At 41.5% G+C, this 19,000-nt stretch overlaps 1 protein-coding gene across 1 annotated transcript; it reads left to right on the forward strand.

The window, feature by feature from the left end:
• The first annotated feature begins 5,668 nt into the window (after positions 1 to 5,668).
• Positions 5,669 to 18,958, forward strand: LOC311060639 (putative lysosomal acid lipase/cholesteryl ester hydrolase). Its single transcript, XM_084078882.1, has 11 exons — positions 5,669 to 5,706; positions 8,920 to 9,193; positions 10,080 to 10,194; positions 12,324 to 12,522; positions 12,803 to 12,912; positions 13,723 to 13,856; positions 14,473 to 14,622; positions 15,197 to 15,268; positions 15,531 to 15,599; positions 16,441 to 16,551; positions 17,787 to 18,958. Exons 2-11 carry the CDS (start codon positions 8,921 to 8,923, stop codon positions 17,907 to 17,909), a joined length of 1,356 nt encoding a protein of 451 aa, XP_083935008.1. The 5' UTR covers positions 5,669 to 5,706; position 8,920; the 3' UTR covers positions 17,910 to 18,958.
• The last annotated feature ends 42 nt before the right edge of the window (positions 18,959 to 19,000 follow it).

Below are 19,000 nucleotides of genomic sequence, written 5' to 3' on the forward strand. Positions count from 1 at the left end.
CGATTCTGTCAACCCGTGTGGGTGCCACACTCCGAAATAGCCAATCTACAAGCTCACAACACGTTGCTATTTTTGGCACGCAGCTAAGTATAAATCAAGCATTACGACACCATCACGGCCCACCAAAAGACATTTTAGTCTTCTGAATCATACATGGGCAACTCGTGGCCCGGGGTCCACATGCGGCCCCCACTTTCACTTAATACGGCCCGCAGGTTAATATCGGAATACTGATATATTATTGATTTCAGCTGTTACAATTCCAAACCTGCAAGCATGACCCGCTTTAATTACTTCAGTCTATATTAGTAGCTTAATAACTAATAACTAAAATTCCAGTCTTTTTTATGTCCAATGTATTTGTATTTAAGTTCATAAAGTCAACATAAGTGTAACTAAATGTATTTGAAATTAAATAAAAATGGTAGTTTTCAGGATTCCATTAGAAAAATAGCCAAAAAATAAGTCTTGTTTCCAATTCAAAAATGGCAAAAATAGCAGATCTACAGGCTCAAAACGCGTCGCACTGCGACGTGTTTTGAGCTTGTAGAGTTTGTAGAGCTTGTAGATCGGCTACTTTTGCTACTTTTGTGTGACATAGTATGTATGAAAAATGTTAAAATATAGAGATAAGAGTTGTCTGCCCGACAGAAGGCCCTATATGCAATGTGGTTCTCTGCAGAGAGTGTAGAAATATAGTGGCCCTCTCCATCATCAAAGTTGCTCACCCCTGATCTCTCTTGTTGCTCACCCCTGATCTTTCTTGTGACTAAAATGTGACTATAAAACGAAATGGAATTTTATTCAAAAGAATGACTAAACTCAACCAAAATGAGTTGCTGACAGGACCGGAACGCTTGTCTTGTGGACCGGGCACATAAGCTGCAATGCAGCCCGACAGTGTGTGGCGAGTTCGAAACCTGATCCCGACTTTGCTGCGTGTTACTACTCCCCATCTCTCTCTCCCCATTTACTTTCAATCTACTATATACTATCAATAAAAGGCAGAAACAACCCCAAAAATATCTTTAAAATGAATAAATAATTGCTGTCAAAATGAACACTGTGACCCTCTCTCTCTCTCTCTCTCTCTCTCTCTCTCTCTCTCTCTCTCTCTCTCTCTCTCTCTCTCTCTCTCTCTCTCTCTCTCTCTCTCTCAGAGAAAAAGAGGACAGTTCTTCACTATGCTGGTAAGAGAACCTTCTCCTTCCTGGACTATCTGATGATCATCATTCTGATGCCAATCCTCCTGATAGGCTTCATCATGGTACTGTACTGTGGAACACAACAGAATGTAATATAATAGAACAGAGGATAAAAACACATTCTAATAGAAGACAATATATAACAGATTATAATAGAACACTATATAATGGTATTATAACAAAACAGAGTATAATAACTGTGTGTGTGTGTGTGTGTGTGTGTGTGTGTGTGTGTGTGTACATGCGCTTATTTATCTTACTTTCTGCGTAGTCTTATTTATTTTACTCTCTGCATTTATTTATTTTGCACTCATCTTCTTGATCATTACCGTTTAATATTGACTCATGTGTGCCATTTGACGTTCTTACTAGACTGCCTCCCTATACCCACTAAGCTACGGCCGCCCCAAAGGACAATTTGATATACAGTACTTCCAGCAACTACAGGCGTCTAATCTATAAACTGTAAACATAGCAACATCATTTGGTGCAAATGTGTGTGCATGTCTGCGTTTAGGGGACACAGGGAAACTGTCAGACTCAGAACCTTCCTTTAAACTTCCAGGACAATGCTCCATACGTCCCAGACTTCTAAACTGTGGGACAAACTCCCCTTGCAGTTAGAACTACAGACTACCTCCCAATTTTCCGCCGTACTCTGAAGACATCTCAGACTCCACTTTAGCCTGTAGCACTTGACCTAGCCTTGACGACCATGCAGTCTTATGCAAAGGTTAAAATGTAATTTCCTATAGTTTGTATAGTTTCAATGTTGTTTTAATATTGTACTGTTTAGACTGAACAGGTCTGTAGGTCTGTTTTGCAAACCATACTGTAGGCTACTGTATGGTAATGTACAGCCTTATGAAACAGCTGGCAGTGGGAGAAAACTGAAGACAAACGAAGTAAAAAAGAGAAGTATGACTAAGTTACAGAAGTGGTACATTTTATCACCAACTTACATGTCATGGGTGGACTGGAAACAAAAGTCAGCCTGGGAATATTAATTACAGCGGCCCTCATATTAGTGATTAAAGAAATAACTAGATAAAGTGCTCCTCGGAGCACAGGTCTCCGCCAGGTCAGATACGTTATTGTGGCCTCCTGGTGGCGCTATAATAGGCCAATGTGAAAAGGGTGCCATTTATTCTTAGGTTGTTCACGGCAATCGGACACTGCATTCATGATTTGAAGCATTTTGTTCCAAAAATGTGTTTTGCTAAATCAGACCTGCTGGTGGCGCTATAACAGGCCAATGTGAAAAGGGTGGCATTTCTTCCTCGGCCTAGTGGGAATGTGCGTGTGAAATTTCACGGAAATCGCACGCTGCGTTCATGGTTTGAGGCAGTTTGTTCAAAACGGTCCAATCCTGCAAACTTTGGATGGCAACCTTAACCAATAAGGATGGAATATGGGAAATCGGACAGAATTGCATGACGTTTGGTTAAAAACTGTAGGAATAATGTGAAAAAATGGGTTTTGCACAAATCGGCCTCCTGGTGGCGCTATAACAGGCCCATGTGAAAAATTTGAGGCAGAGGTTCTGAATTGGCATCCAGGGAGTGTGTGTGCACAGTTTCGCAGCGACCGGGCCAACGGTGCCGGAGATTTGGTGGTAACACACGGACACACGGACGGACGGACACACGGACGGACACACGGACGGAGGGTAAAACATACTCTCTCGCCATGCCTTACGGCCTGGCGGAGACAATAATAATGATAAGTAGTGAAAGCTCATCTGTCAATCAAATAAATACAATAAAATAAATACAAATTAAAGGGCCCCAGCGTGATAATCTATAGGGCAAGACCCCTACGGTCTTTTTTACAAACCAGTATTGTACACACGGCTTATGGGAGTAAACTGATTACAAAAAGATAAAATAAGAGAAGTGAGCAGTTACAGAAGTGGTCAATTTCATCAACTATATGTTGATATTTCTGGACCAGTAGATCATATCTCACACTACATATACTGTAAAGTGTGTGTGTGTGTGTGTGTGTGTGTGTGTGTGTGTGTGTGTGTGTGTGTGTTGAAGACACGTAGAAGGAGGCATGGCTGGTACAGTATCAATAGTGCAGAAACTGTGTTGCAAATATTCAGATGTATTGAAAAACGTAAATATTTGTGACAACACTAAAACTGCAGACTAGAAACCAACCAATGCATGTTTTCCATTGAAAAAAAGAATACATTCATATTATTTTCATGATTATTATTGTATGATAAATGGACTGCATTTAAAGATATGTTTTGTCTGTCTGGCCATTCAAATGTGCATGCAGTGTAACCTGTGTAGCATGCAGTGTAACCTGTGTAGCATGCAGTGTAACATGTGTCATATGTTTAAGAAAGTAGGTAGCTGATATATAGCACTTTTACCTTAGCACTAGGTATACTCTTGGTTGCTTAATTGTTTTTGCAGGAAATGCACTTAAGACTTCTTGTGATTAGTAGTTTCGTTCCCTACCTATGTTGAATGCACTTATTGTAAGTCGCTTTGGATAAAAGCGTCTGCTAAATGACTGTAATGTAATGTAATAATGTAATGTAATGTAATGTGTAGCATGCAGTGTAACATGTGTAGCATGCAGTGTAACCTGTAACATGTGTAGCATGCAGTGTAACCTGGGGGTTATGGGACGTCAGAATAATGGGCTGTCTGAATAATGACATGGCACCATCAGCACTTGATATGCAACACTTTTAATAAAACACAGCAGCAGAAGGAATTGGACACATGTATCAGACATGTGGGTGTGAACTTTGGTTTACAATATAGGACATTATTAGAGTCAAAAGTCCACTCAAAAGTGTGGACTTGGTACTGCAGTAGGTTCTGCTGACAGGCTTTTAATGGGTTAAACTGTAAAAATGCTTAGCGCTTATCAATAAATCATTATCATTCATTTGTGTGACTTCTATATAAAGTATGTACTGGACTGGTTCCATATTGTTTACCTTCTCTGTTTTCAAAATGTTGTACTTTTTGTGACATGACATTGCCACACCCTCTTTTAATCCTATCCTATCCTATAGCAAACCTCGGTCAGTCAATCATATCAGTCAGTTTGCATGTTTCTCCTCAGTGGGGTGAGCAATTGATCTGAACTTGCACACAGGCATTGACCATTAGCATATGCAGACAGTGACGTGGCCCGTTTTTCACTTACCCAAAATTTAAGTTTTTTTTCAATGTTTTTGTGTAAACACCGGAGATACAGAGTTTGGGCTGTGGCACAGATATCGGCTGCCTACACTTGGCTTTTACACACATGAGGCCAGAAAATGCCAGGACAGACGCTGCCTGCAAACTTATAAAGGACTGTTATATGAGCAGACTGACACGTGCAATGTTCGAATCCACGTTATGTTAGCATGTCGGAATAACAGCGTAAACAGCGTACACTTCTCATGGTTGTGGGTGGCAAAAGGCAGGCAGGCAGGCAGGCAGGCAGGCAGGCAGGCAGGCAGGCAGACAGACAGACAGACAGACAGACAGACAGACAAATGAACAAACAAACAAACAGGAGCAGAAACATCAGCTCATTTGAACTCATCTGAGGGAACATAGGGCTGAGGGAACATAGGGTCTAATTTGGGATGTGGGAACATAGGGCTGAGGGAACATAGGGTCTAATTTGGGATGCGGCACATACAGGGCTAAGGGAACATAGAGCTGAGGGAACATAGGGCTGAGGGAACTTGAGTACGCTCCCGCCACAGACAGTACTTTAAAGCCCTTGGATGCAATTTGACACAGTGCACTCCGCTGTGCATCCAAGGGCTTTAAAGTACTGTCTGTGGCATGCATATGGGGCATGATTGTAGCTTGAATGACCCTCATTCTGTTTTCTTTAGAGAAGTATGATCTATTTCGGTAGAGAAAGTTAATTTTAGGCTTTATTTTCTTAGCTAGATTTATTAAATGGGTTTTAAAAGAAAAGTCCTCATCTAGCCAAACCCCTAAATAATTATATGATGAGACTTGCTCAATTTGTGCCCCCTTATATGGGGTCACTTGTTTCACCTTTTCTTTTGTTTGAGAACATATCATATATTTTGTCTTGCCTACATTTATAGACAGTTTAAGACCAGCTAGAGCTTGCTGAATAATGTTAAAAGCAGATTGTAACTTCGTTATAGCTTGACTGCTGGTTGGTGCCGAGGTGTAAAGTACCGTATCATCAGCATAAAAATGAGTTTTACAATGCTCTATATTCTTAGAGATGTCATTTATGTAGATGGTAAATAAGATAGGTCCGAGTATGGATCCTTGGGGGAATAATGATAATATGTGAAGTGGTGGTTAAAATGAATTATTTTGCTCCATTAATGTTGTTCTTATGGGGGCGGGGTCAGCGTGCACGGACGTTCGGGCTTTTTGACGTCACTGTCCTTGGCTGTGACGTAGGATCTCTCCTCCTCTTAAATGTCTTTAAGAAGAAGAAACATTTAGTCCTCCTCAGTGTTCTTCTGTTCTGCTTTCACTGCAGGGTGAGTCTAACGTTGTTTGTTTTGTTTATAACTATATTGAACACAGCCTCTTTGTTTCTTTAGCTTGCATACTAAATAAGAACACAATGTTAAATTGACAATGTCTGTTGATAGCAGGTTGTTTAGACATACTAGGTTCATTGTTTACCTGGTATTAATTTACAGATTATTATTTTTGATAGCATATTGTCTAGACTTATGCTAGGCTCTTTGTTTATATCCTAGTTTACTGAGGCATTTACACTGTCTCTCTGCATTAGATGTATGTGTTCTGGTTAAGAGTGTCTGTTAAATGCCAAAAAAAAGAAAGAAGTGTATGCTACCATACATTCCAAGAGATCAATGTGTTGTTGTTGTGTGAGATCACACAATAAAGCCAACATTTGAAATGAACATTTGAAAGGAACATAAATAAGTGGGTGCCTTTTTAATTAAACGTCTTGATGTGTTTGAAATCTTCAGCAAAAGAAAAGAGCACATTCCAAACTATTTCAGTGGATTTAAAATGAATGACATCATGGCAGCATTCTGTATCAATGCATGGTGTTTATTGATGAGAGAGGTTTCAGGGTAGTAAGTAAGGTTTTGTGTTTATGTTGCAATGTAAAAGATGAAAACAGAAAGATGACATCATGAAAAAGGGGATGGATGAAAGTACAGAGCCCTGGGGGACCTGGGTCAACAAAGTAGATGGTTTAAGTGGTTAAATGCAGCTCTCCTCTCCCTCCATTGTGAAACACACTGCAGCTTTGTCACAAGTGAGAGTGTGTGACTATATAGCTGCAAGCTTTACTCTTTGGTTATTTTTTTCAGCTTACATCACTTTCAGAACCTCTTTTCGCATCATCTTATATTTATCATCTCGGTTTGATTCTAGATGCTTAAGGTTTTAGTCATCACATGCTCATTGCTCATCATATGTGCACACGCACACGCACACACGCACGCGCACGCACGCACGCACGCACGCACGCACACACACACACACACACACACACACACACACACACACACACACACACACACACACACACACACACACACACACACACACACACACACACACACACACACACACACACACACACACACAAGCACCATTTACAGTATATCTAGTGTGAGATATGATCTACTGGTCTACAAATTTCAACAGCTAACTGCTCACTTCTCTTATTTTATCTTTTTGTAATCAGTTTACTCCCATAGCGTAAAAAAAGGCAAGTAGTGTCAAAATATGAGATAGTTTCATAAGCCGTGTGCGGTACAATACTGGTTTGTAGGTACTAAGTAGTAAGAAGTTATTAAGTGTAGAGAATTTAAGTACTTTCAACCTCTGCATTTTATCATGTCATAATAAATAAAAAATCTACAACCTTGTGAGTGTGTAGATAGGCCGTTTTTTTTTGTGTGTGCCATGCAACACATCGTACGACAAAGTGTAAAATATGTCTTCAGTGTTTTTTTTTCTCTCTTTGAGAACAGGATCTCTGTTCTTTAAGTGTTACCTGGTGGATGTTTTTCCATAATGATGGAAGCATACAGTACAGTGGTGTTTCATAATGGAGTCTGTAAAAGTGACCGATTGGCCAAGGCTCCAAAAATTGGAAAAAGGTCCAGAGATCATATAAATAGTGCAGGCCTTAAATAACAAATCCACTGTTGCACAGGCGACACCCTTACACAAGGGCCGCTCTCCCCTAGGTGCTTACATCTTGTTGCTCCAAGTCTCACCCATCACTGTATTCAAACGACTATTAGATTATTGCTCTTGAATACAGACAGACCACCAATCTAGAACTGCCAGCACTGCAGAGGAGAAGCAGTTGAGCCGGCAAAGTTAGTCAAATGGAAGCAGCTAAAAATAAGTGTTAGAATCCTGTGTGTCCATCCATCATGTCGTGTGTCAGTAGGTCTGTGTTACACTGGGTGTCATCAGCGGATAACTTCCTTCAATTAAACAAAGAAAAATCTGCTCAACTTGAATCAGTGACAGTGACACCCAACACAGGTCAGAAACCATGGGGTCATATTTGATTCTGAGCTACATATATGGAGGCCCATATTAGAAATGTAACAAAAGTATCTTTCTATCACTTGAGAAACATCACCAGAGTTCAATCATTTCTATCTCAGGCTGATACAGAAAATTAATGAAAATGAATTACCAGGCTTGACTATTGTAATGCTCTCCTGTCTGGTCTCCCAAAAAAAGCAGTCCGTCGGCTGCAGCTTGTTCAGAAGGCAGCTGCACGTGTGCTGACAAAGACCAGACGGAGAGCACACATTTCACCTTTTAAAGTTAGTTAGTTTTAGCATCGATTTTCTTATTGTTTTTTAAATCATTACATGGAAATGCTCCGGCCATTTTGTCCACAATGATTTCCAGGTATGTTCCCAGGAGGACCCCTAGGTGTGTTGAAATTCTTTATTGGGAATAACCCCTTGAGATGAACCATCTCGTTTTCAAAGGGGTCCACAGTTACAGAATACATTTTATTTTTCCTTTTTTATTATTTCGTGTGTGCGCATGTGAATGACTGTGTGCGCGAGCGTGGGTGTGTGTGTGTGTGTGTGTGTGTGTGTGTGTGTGTGTGTGTGTGTAATGGGCAAACTTTCTGACAAAAAATATATTTTTTCATATATATAATCTTTTCATTTTTTTCACATTTGTTATAGTACACATTGGCAAAATAATAAATAAGTTGAGGATCCATTTCAGACCCTGAAAGTACAAAAAATTGTGTTTGTAACTGTGTGTCCATCCGTCCATGTGGTGAGTCAGTAGTTCTGTGTTAAAGTACAGTGTTGCTGATTTCACAACTCGTCGCAACATGACCCGTTCTAGCGGCTATTGTCGTAGAATGTCCACCTACTTTCACCAAATGTTTGCCTATTATGACATGTCCAGAATAGGGATGCCCATAAAGCAGCTTTTATGCTCTCATGAATGTGACGAGCCCAAAATCGGGCCGCCAGGTTGAAAGCGGTAAAAAATCAGGACACATCAGCTGAATTTAAATTTTTGTTTATGTGAGCAAATGACAGTAGTTCAATTACAACAGTATACATGTAACTGCATCAGTGAGTGCTCCTTTTTTAACACAAAAATAGTCAAAACAATGATCAGACAATACAATAATGGCAATATATCGGTCAGGCTCTGCCTCTTATTGATTGCTTGATTGATTGATGTGATGCTGGTGTGTGTTGCAGGATGAGGATGCTGTGCGTAGCAGTGTGTGTGTTGGCTGTCAGCGGGCTGGTCCACAGCGGTCCTCACAACACCAGGTCTTATGTCCAAAAGGACCGTCTCCATGGTGGACGGAGGGCTCTCCATGGTGTAGCGACTATGTATGGCGGAGGGAGTAGGATAGCTCTCCATGGCGGAGCGACAGCTCTCCATGGCAGAAGGATGGCTGTCAGACGCTGGGACAGATTCTTTGCTGGGAACAGGCGCGGTCCGGACCCCGAGATCAAAATGAACATAGTGAGTGACACTTGCACGCACACACACACGCACGCACACACACACACACACACTCATTATTCGACCCCAGGAAGACTAGCGGTGCTTCAGGGCACAGCTAATGGGGATCCTTATAAATAAACAAAAAAACACTCACTCACTCACTCACTCACTCACTCACTCACTCACTCACTCACATACACAGATTCTCTCTCTCTCTCTCTCTCTCTCTCTCTCTCTCTCTCTCTCTCTCTCTCTCTCTCTCCCCATTACCAAGAACGTTGTCTTTCTGTAAGGAAACAAACTGATGTTTGTTTGATAATCAATACAACGTTGGGAAATAGGTCAAAAATACGTTTATTACCCCGACCCCATTTCTGGATGATAAAGTCAAACAAAACATGGATGAAGGGACCCATGACGTCAAACAAATGAACACTGATGGTTTTACATCTTTGTATGAACAAAAGGGACTTGAAAGGAAGTTATTCGTCTTCGCTTCAGTGTGAGTCACTCTCTGACAAAAACTAAATAAAAACGTAAGCTATGATGACTAAAACTATGACTAAATATACTGACAATTGTGTCAACTTGTGTGGGTGCCACACTCCGAAATAGACAATATACAAGCTCACAACACGTCGCTATTTTCGGCACGCAGCTAAGTATAAATCAGGCATTACGACACCATCACGGCCCACCAAAAGACATTTTAGTCTTCTGAATCATACATGGGCAACTGGTGGCCCCCACTTTCACTTAATACGTGTGTGTCGTGTGTGTTGTGTGTGTGTGTGTGTGTGTGTGTGTGTGTGTGTGTGTGTGTGTGTGTGTGTGTGTGTGTGTGTGTGTGTGTGTGTGTGTGTGTGTGTGTGTGTGTGTGTGTGTGTGTGTGTGTTCGTTCCAGTCAGAGATCATCAGACGGTGGGGTTACCCAGCAGAGGAGTATGAGGTGGTGACATCAGATGGATACATCCTGTCCGTCAACAGAATACCACATGGAATCAAAGACACCACTCAAGGTACTATATGTATGTTGGGCTGCTGTCCTAAAGCAAGCTGCAAAGAAAATGTAATGTCTTTGCAGCTTGCCGAAACCAAAGAGGTTCTCTGTGGACACTCACTGGCCACAGTTACATGGACACTCATGTATTCATTCAGAATGAATTCATTCCGAATGAACTCATTCTGAATAGAGGAATCTGATCCACTCACCTGTTTACATGGGACCTGAATAAAAGTATTCCTCGTTTACACGACCAAAGCATTCATTCAGAATATAACTTTTGACATGCGCAAAGTGGTTCCCGCCTACGCCCGGGCATGGACCAGGGGCCACTACCCGGAGCAGAGCTTCCCCTGGTGGGCATGGGAGGAGGCAATAGCCCCCTTGTGCCTCCGCGGGGGCGGAGGTCTATCGGTCGTAGGCAGGCCGGTAAGCAACGCACCGACTCCTGGCCAGGCAGCGTTGTATGCGGTGCAAGCCTGTGTTCCTTTGTCATCGCCGTTTTAATGCAAAAGTAGCAGATCTACAAGTTCAGACCAGTTTCTTTTTTTGTATTGGTACCAGACACGGTAAAACGTAGGCTAGCCTATAGTATTTGTCACATTTCTCATGTAGGTACCGTACGATGATGTCATCGCGCATTCGCACATGGTCATTATAATAATAAATGGAGAGAGAGAGAGAGAGAGAGCGAGAGAGAGAGAGAGAGAGAGAGCGCAACACTACAGTCTATGATCAATGCGTTTCTGCGTTTACGTGTGGATAGGGATTTAAAAAAAAAATCTTTGTCATGTGGCCAGGGATTCTTTTTAAAAACTGAGGACTAAAATACCTGTTTAGAAAAAGATCCCAGCAATCCTCAGAGCGTCCGTTCTCCTGGACAAGTCTGGGCTTAACCATTACAGGCTTATTAAATGACGCTATTAGAATCATTAATTTTATCCCGCAGGAGCGAGCGCTTCTCAGCACCAACCGTGGCTGAATTAGAGATTTGATAGGTCATTTTTGGACAATTCTGACAGCCCTACTAAGCACAGACATGCGCAAAGGAATGCATGTATTCCAAACGGACAGGAGCGTTTGGAATAAAGTGTTTACATGGTCAATTCCGATTGATTTAACCCGATTCAAACGGTCTATACCACCCCTCCTATTCCGAATGAAAATGCATTCGGGTCAGACTGGAATGGAATATTCTATTCCAATTGGGGTGTTTACATGAGCAAATCTATTCGGAATGAATTCATCCATTCATCCATTCCGAATAGAAGTGTATTCATTCCGAATACAACTGTCCATGTAACTGTGGCCAATGTGCTTCCACTTTGAACGCAGAACGGTCCATTAGTCAAACTTTTAAGTGAAAGTTAGAACAACTTCAACTAATATCTTCTATAAAGAAACGGCAGGATTTAACCATATAGCAGTTTTTGACACTGAGCTAAAATGTTTGGGAACTACTGCTGATATAGAGAACCATTTGGGCTTTGCTGACTGTGACTTGACTTGATGATTTACCAATCCCATGTCTCACCACTAAATGGTAGACAAACGGCCTCCTAAGTGGGCTCGGTCACTCCACTAGAATTAAGAGACAGGAAATCAGTTGAAGTTTGCAAGTCTTGGTTGGTTGGTTGCTTGGTTCGTAACGGGCGTTATTACAGGTTGCTCTGATGGTCAGTAAAGGTTGCTCTGCCAAGTCAGCGAGAACTTAAGATCCACTTGAACACTGCATCTAACAGCAAATGCATAATTCTCCTGTTTTTTTCCAAGCTAGTTCTTCTTATGCAATGTGACACAGCTCAGTTTACATATTTGTATTTTATTTATTATTTGATTTTACTTTATTTTATTTGAAGTATTTTTGTACATCCATTTACTAGCCTTGTGTTTGGTTTATTTCATGTTTGCTTTGGCAACGTAAACTTATTGGGATGGGATCCCAGAGATACATTTCTTTTTTTGATCAAATGAGGGTCCGTGGCCTTAATGCATACTGGGGGTCATTCAAATTTAAAAGGTTGGGAATGAACTAATGACATTATATTGTGTCCTCCCAGGTCCTAGGAATCAACTGATGACATTATATCGCGTCCTCCCAGGTCATAAGATTCAATTGATGATGTAATATGTTGCATCCTACAGGTCCTAAGCCAGTTGTCCTGCTACAGCACGGCCTCCTGGCGGCGGGCAGTTGCTGGTTGACCAACCCTCCTAACAGCAGCCTGGCGTACGTTCTGGCTGACGCTGGCTATGACGTGTGGCTGGGCAACAGCAGAGGAAACACCTGGTCCAGGAAGCACACCACCCTCACGCCTAAGCAAAAGGACTTCTGGAAGTTCAGGTAATAAACTCTACACACACTCGAAACGCGGCGCGAAGCGATCTGCTACTTTTGCTATTTATTTTCTTAGTATGCTTTAAATTCCTATTAATCGGCATCACAATGAAAACTCACTATTCAAGGTGTCAAATGTGTGTGTGTGTGTGTGTGTGTGTGTGTGTGTGTGTGTGTGTGTGTGTGTGTGTGTGTGTGTGTGTGTGTGTGTGTGTGTGTGTGTGTGTGTGTGTGTGTGTGTGTGTGTGTGTGTGTGTGTGTGTGTGCTCGCGTGCGTTGTGTGTAGTTATGATGAGATGGCTCAAAAGGACCTTCCAGCAGTAGTCGACCACATCCTGAAGACAACAGGCCAGGAGCAGATCTTCTATATAGGACACTCACAGGGAACCACCATGGGTACACACACACACACACACACACACACACACACACACACACACACCTGTCATATTCTGCATATTGTGAATATATACATATATATATATTGTACACGAGAAGATGGCGAGAACAGAGGATCACAGACAGTCTTAATACACATCGTTTGCTACAGCAGGATGCAGCTGTCACCTCAGTAAATATTATTTAAGTTCATACAAATGTTCTCTTCTCAGAATATACACATAATATTGAGTTCTCTTAAATGAATAATATTACATATTTCAAATTACCTTGACAACACGCACACACACACACGCTAATAGAGCATCTGCACATAGCGTAAAGTGTTAAGGGGCTGCACACACACACACGCACGCACGCACGCACGCACGCACGCACGCACGCACACGCACACGCACACGCACACACACACACATAGGCATTCATTTACCTCTTTCTCTAGCTTTTTAGCGTGAGGTAAGTGCACATTACAGGGCAGGTAAAAGAACATCAGCGCACTGCGTGTGACTGTGACAACTACATTTACGCGTTTCTGCGCGTCTTGAAGTATAGTGTTTATCTTTGGGAGAAGAAGGGGTGGGCATCACTTTGTTGAGTTCTGTGCGCAGAACCGAAAGCCCACTGAACAGAATCATTTGTATCATCAAGTGCTGTGAATGACTCTCATCTGTGTGTGTGCGTGTGTGTGTGTGTGTGTGTGTGTGTGTGTGTGTGTGTGTGTGTGTGTGTGTGTGTGTGTGTGTGTGTGTGTGTGTGTGTGTGTGTGTGTGTGTGTGTGTGTGTGTGTGTGTGTCTGTGTGTCTCCAGCCTTCATAGCGTTCTCCAGCATGCCTGAGTTGGCCAGTAAGATCAAGTTGTTCTTCGGTCTGGCTCCCGTGGCAACAGTGGCCTCCATCTCCAGTCCAATCAAACTGTCTAATCTGCCTGAATGGCTTATGTGGGTAAGAACTTCCTTATATGGGTAAGAACTCCACTTAACTTCCTTAAATGGGAAAGAACTCCACCTGATGGATAAGAACTCCATCCTTATGGGTATGAACCCACCCTGACTTAAGTAAATCCTTACTATAAATGTGCGAAATGTCTGTCTGTCTGCATGTCTGCAGTCGGGTATCTTGAGAAACGCCTGACAAACTCGCCGAGGACCCAAGGGAGTGCCGTGCCTGGCATCGAGTCGGTCGGATAGGCGGTTGTCCAGAAGCGCCGATCCGACCGATATTCCCATACAATATATGGGCATGCCCATTTATTGGCATATACTGATGACATAAAGGATCGCCATTTGCAGTATGTGCAGAGGCAGACAGATACAGAGATCTCCATATATGGTCATAAAAGGGACAAAGACAGACAGACAGATGGGTACAACGTGGTACTCTGACAACAAGTGCAATGGGTATTTTATAACCGGGTGGGGCATGTATTTCCAACTTGCATCGTTTCCCGACTTGTATTGTTCCCAAGTAGACAGGCACGGTCTACTTGGGAAAGATGACTTGATTGATAACTTAGTAATTGGTCTTCTGATTTGCTGACAGACTGGTTGTTTCCATACAGGTCCTGTTTGGTAGGCGGGACTTCATACCTGAGACCCATAAGGCTGCCAAGTGGCTTGCAGAACATTTCTGCAGCAAGATGCTGCTCAATAAGCTGTGTGGAAACATCTTCTTCGTGCTCTCTGGCTTCAAGGAAGCCAACCTCAACATGGTGAACATTTGAACAACATTTGAAAATAGCCGATCTGCAAGCTCAAGCTTGTAGATCGGCTATTGTCAAAAGATTTGTATACATTTTAGACATAATTACGATAACTTGTGAAACGGGACATTCTGCATAGAGTACTTTTACTTTTGTTACTATATTTTGATGCCAATACTTGCCAATGTTGTATTTTTACTCAAGTAAATTTTGATTACCAGACTTTTACTTGAAACAAAGTGTTTCTACATTGCAGTATTGATACTTTTACTTAAGTAAAAAAAAAAAAATGTTCCACCACTGTGCATGTGTGAGTGTGTGCGTGTGTGATTTTGTCAGCTGTTGCAACTTGTCTCCTCGCCGGTATACAAAGATTACAGTAACCAAGTGTTCAAAACATTCACATTCCATAATTGTGCCCCTTAACCAATTAAGACCTGAGGCCGATTCTACAAATGCCTTCTAAATAAGTAGTTGTAACACTTTCAAGATTTTTCTTTTTTTTTCAAAAACTGATGCCTTCCCAGTTTTAATGTTAATAAGTCGTATTACTATTAAAACTGCTTCTACTGTCTCTCTCCAGACTCGTGTTCCAGTGTACATCTCACACGTTCCTGCTGGCACCTCAGTACAGAACATGATCCACTGGCTTCAGGTAACACACACACACACACACACACACACACACACACACAAACACACACACACACACACACACACACACACACACACACACACACACACACACACTCACACTCACACTCACACTCACACTCACACTCTCACACACACACACACACACACACACACACACACACACACACACACACACACACACACACACACACACACAAACACACATGTTCATGTTAATGTGTTTAAATGAAGTTCAGTGAGTTGAACTTGTGTGTTTTCAGGCGGTAAAGGGTGGTAAACTGATGGGCTACAACTACGGAACAAAAGGCAACATGGCTCACTATAAACAGGTAAAATATGCTTTATCAGAATCAGCTTTATTTGTCACATAATAGGTTTACATGTGTAAAGAAGTGGGTGTTCGTTTAGTAGTATTCCATGAGAAGAGAGAGGACAGAGATAGAGTGAGAGCAAAAGAAAGAGATGGAAAACAGGTTAAATAGAACATAAGTATAATTATATACATACATACAGATATAAATAACATGATGTTTAGAACATTTGCATCATATCCTCGCTGTCGGGCAGAAACCAGCTATCTCCATTTTTCAACTTAATTTTTTTTATTTATAAATCTGTTTTATTGAGCACTCTTTACGTCTGTGTGTAGGTTTTACAAATATTGAACCAATGAAAAGTATTAAAAAGGGTTTCTGACTAAACCTCCATTGGATCCTCAAAACTGTGGGTCAAACCACCTAACTCCAACTTTGGAGATTGTTTTTTCCATCATTGATTAGAACGTCAACACATTAATGGTCAAAAACCTCCTAACTCCACTTGAGTTGTATTTGGGTAAAGTGATGATAATATAAAGACACATTCAAGTATCTGAGAATGTATGAAGTCACCATACCAACTTTGATGAGGCAGTGTTGTGATGTTCTAATAACATGTTTTTTTCATTTCCTGAAAAGTTTATATTTTGGATATTTTGCCCGACAACAGAGATATGCAGGTGTGGTTACTACAGGTTTATAATAACCAGATAAAAAACATATTTACTACCAAAGCTCTGTGTTAAATTGTTCTTGTCTGTTTCTTCCTTTCCCATTACTCTCTCCTCCCTCATTCCTTCTCTCCCTTTGTCCTCTCTCTCTCTCTTACGTTTTCTCTCTGTTTGTCACCCAGTCCACTCCTCCACAGTACAACGTTAAGGACATGAAGGTTCCTACCGTTCTGTTTTCCGGGGGAAAAGATTTGGTGGCGGACCCGAAGGACGTGGCCGCGCTGCTCCCTCAGGTCAGACACAAACATCACCTCGTAACAGACAGTGTGCATCACTTTCATTATCATCAAGACATTATCTCAAATAAAATACTGTAGATGTACATATAATATAATATAATATATCGTTGCTGTCCGGCAGGAACCAGCTAACTCCATTTTTCCGCTTTTGCATTATTTCCCCATAAATCAGTGATATTGAACATTCTTTACACCTGTGTGTTGGTAACAAAAGCAGCTAACTCCATTGGATCCTCAAACTTTCTGCTAAACCAGCTAACTCAAGCAAAGGGGGTGGAGTTAGCTGGTTTAGCATACTCCAGGCTCCACCCCCTTTTGACCTCCAACCTCATTGTGAGCTTGGAGGTCCATTTAGCTGTTCTTATCAATAATGAACAAAACCTCCTAACTCCATTTTTGTTTATTTATTTATTTTTCATTTCCTGAAAAATGAAGTTAGCTGGTTCCTGACAGACAGCAGAGATATATAAGTGGTTCTCAATTCAAAGTGTGGTCCAGGGGGGGTTCTGAATGGACCCTTACATGTGTGTAACTCTGAGAGTGTACAAATGGAACCAAATGAACCGTAAGGGTCCATTTGGTTCCAGGTAGCTCAGTCGATAGAGCTCTCGCCTTTGGACCACATTAAGGTCATGGGTTCAATCCGGCACTAGCCTGATTCTCAGACTGAAGCTGCGTGGAGCTTCAGTCCCTAAACCAATCACAAGGGATCCCCACCCCCACCTCCGACTCTCATTGGACGGTACTTTTTGTACCGAATAAATCCTAGGTTCACATTGCAACACCAGACCAAGAGGGGCAGCCCACTCAGAGAGTGGGCGGGGTCTATGGTCTGGAACCAGGCTAATACGGCACGGCTTGGGTGCGGCTAGTGGTAGGTGTGGCGCTCCACCTCAGCATTCCATCTCCCTGGGGTCTAGCGCATTGTAACAGGGACAGACTACCGCGTTCTCGGCTGATACCGACAATTAGCCTCTACGACCTACTTACTTAGCACACTCTCAAGAGTTATGGGGTTCCTTGAAATTAAAAAGATTGAGATCCTCTGATATATAATATAATATAATATAATACGAAAAATAATTCTGACCGTGTATTGTATGATATTGGAGTTAATTTAATGTCTCAGATAAGTGGACATGTTTACATTATAACTAACGTGTCTCTCTGTCTGTCTAATCTATGTTTCTGTATTGTGTGTGCGCGTGCGTGTGCGTGCGTGTGTGTAGGTGTCTAACCTGGTGTTCCATAAGGTCATTGAGCAATGGGGACATCTGGACTTCATCTGGGGTATGGATGCTCCAAATCAGATGTACTCCGATATACTCAGACTGATGCGCGCACACACATAGACACAACCCTGTGTCTTATTGTGTGTGTGTGTGTGTGTGTGTGTGTGTTGACTTATATGTTTGTATGTACTGTATAACCGATTTTAAGATTACTAAGATTTTATTTTTATATAAGGTTTAATTTTTTTTTTGCTTCGCAAGTCAAAACCAAGGAATAATTCATTTGTATTGCCTTTTATAAATCACTAAATATCACTTTTAGTTTACGTTGATGTCAATGTTGTTCTTTTTTGTAATATTTTGCATTGCTGTGCCTTTTAAAAATCGCAGAACATTTGATCATGTTTTGCGTGATCTGAATATGTTTATACTTGATATACCAGGTTATTAATTCCATTCATGTATGTGTTGTTGATCAGCACTGTAAACTGAGGTGTGATGTATGTGGGACTGTCGCTGTTCTGTTTGTCCCTGTGGGGTTTCCATACAGGTTGGTCAGGGAGGAACAAGCAGGAGAAACGATGTTGTTTTGCAGGGAACAAAGGATTGGACTTATCTATGCGGTCGGGTAGAAACCTTGTATGTCCAAAGCCGTTACCTTTCAGGAAATGGAAAAAAGAACCTGTGTTCTTAACCACCTTCAACCTTCAATGTCAATATAGGGGAAAGTGTCAAAAAACATTTAAAAATGTCGACTACAAGCTCACAATGCGTCACATTGCAAACAATGTGTTGAGAGCATGTAGATTGGCTATTTCGTTATAAGAGGAAATATAAAATAGGGCATCAATTTAGAAAAAAATATAAAAAGATATTATGGGGCTACAAGGTTTCTGCCCGATGGCAATATGTTAGATATTACACACTGTCCTCCCCTTTTTTATTATTACTCAAAAGAGAGATACATCTGTATCACTGACAAAACCTTCAGTGATATGAGAATGATTGTCATATGACGCCTCAGCAGTTTGTTTTTAAACATCGGCGTCTTTCCATGTACTGTTGATCTTTATCGACGAAGAATGTGATGCAACCATTTAGGAAGAACACCTAACCTCGCTTTGTACTGTTTGCACTGCTTTGTAACTAATGAATTTAACTTTCAAACAAACCACCTGTGTCTGTGTGGATTTATCTTACAGTTTAAAGTG

The sequence above is a fragment of the Gymnoscopelus microlampas genome, assembly GCF_963454915.1.
Source record: "Gymnoscopelus microlampas genome assembly, chromosome: 14".
NCBI lineage: Eukaryota > Metazoa > Chordata > Actinopteri > Myctophiformes > Myctophidae > Gymnoscopelus > Gymnoscopelus microlampas.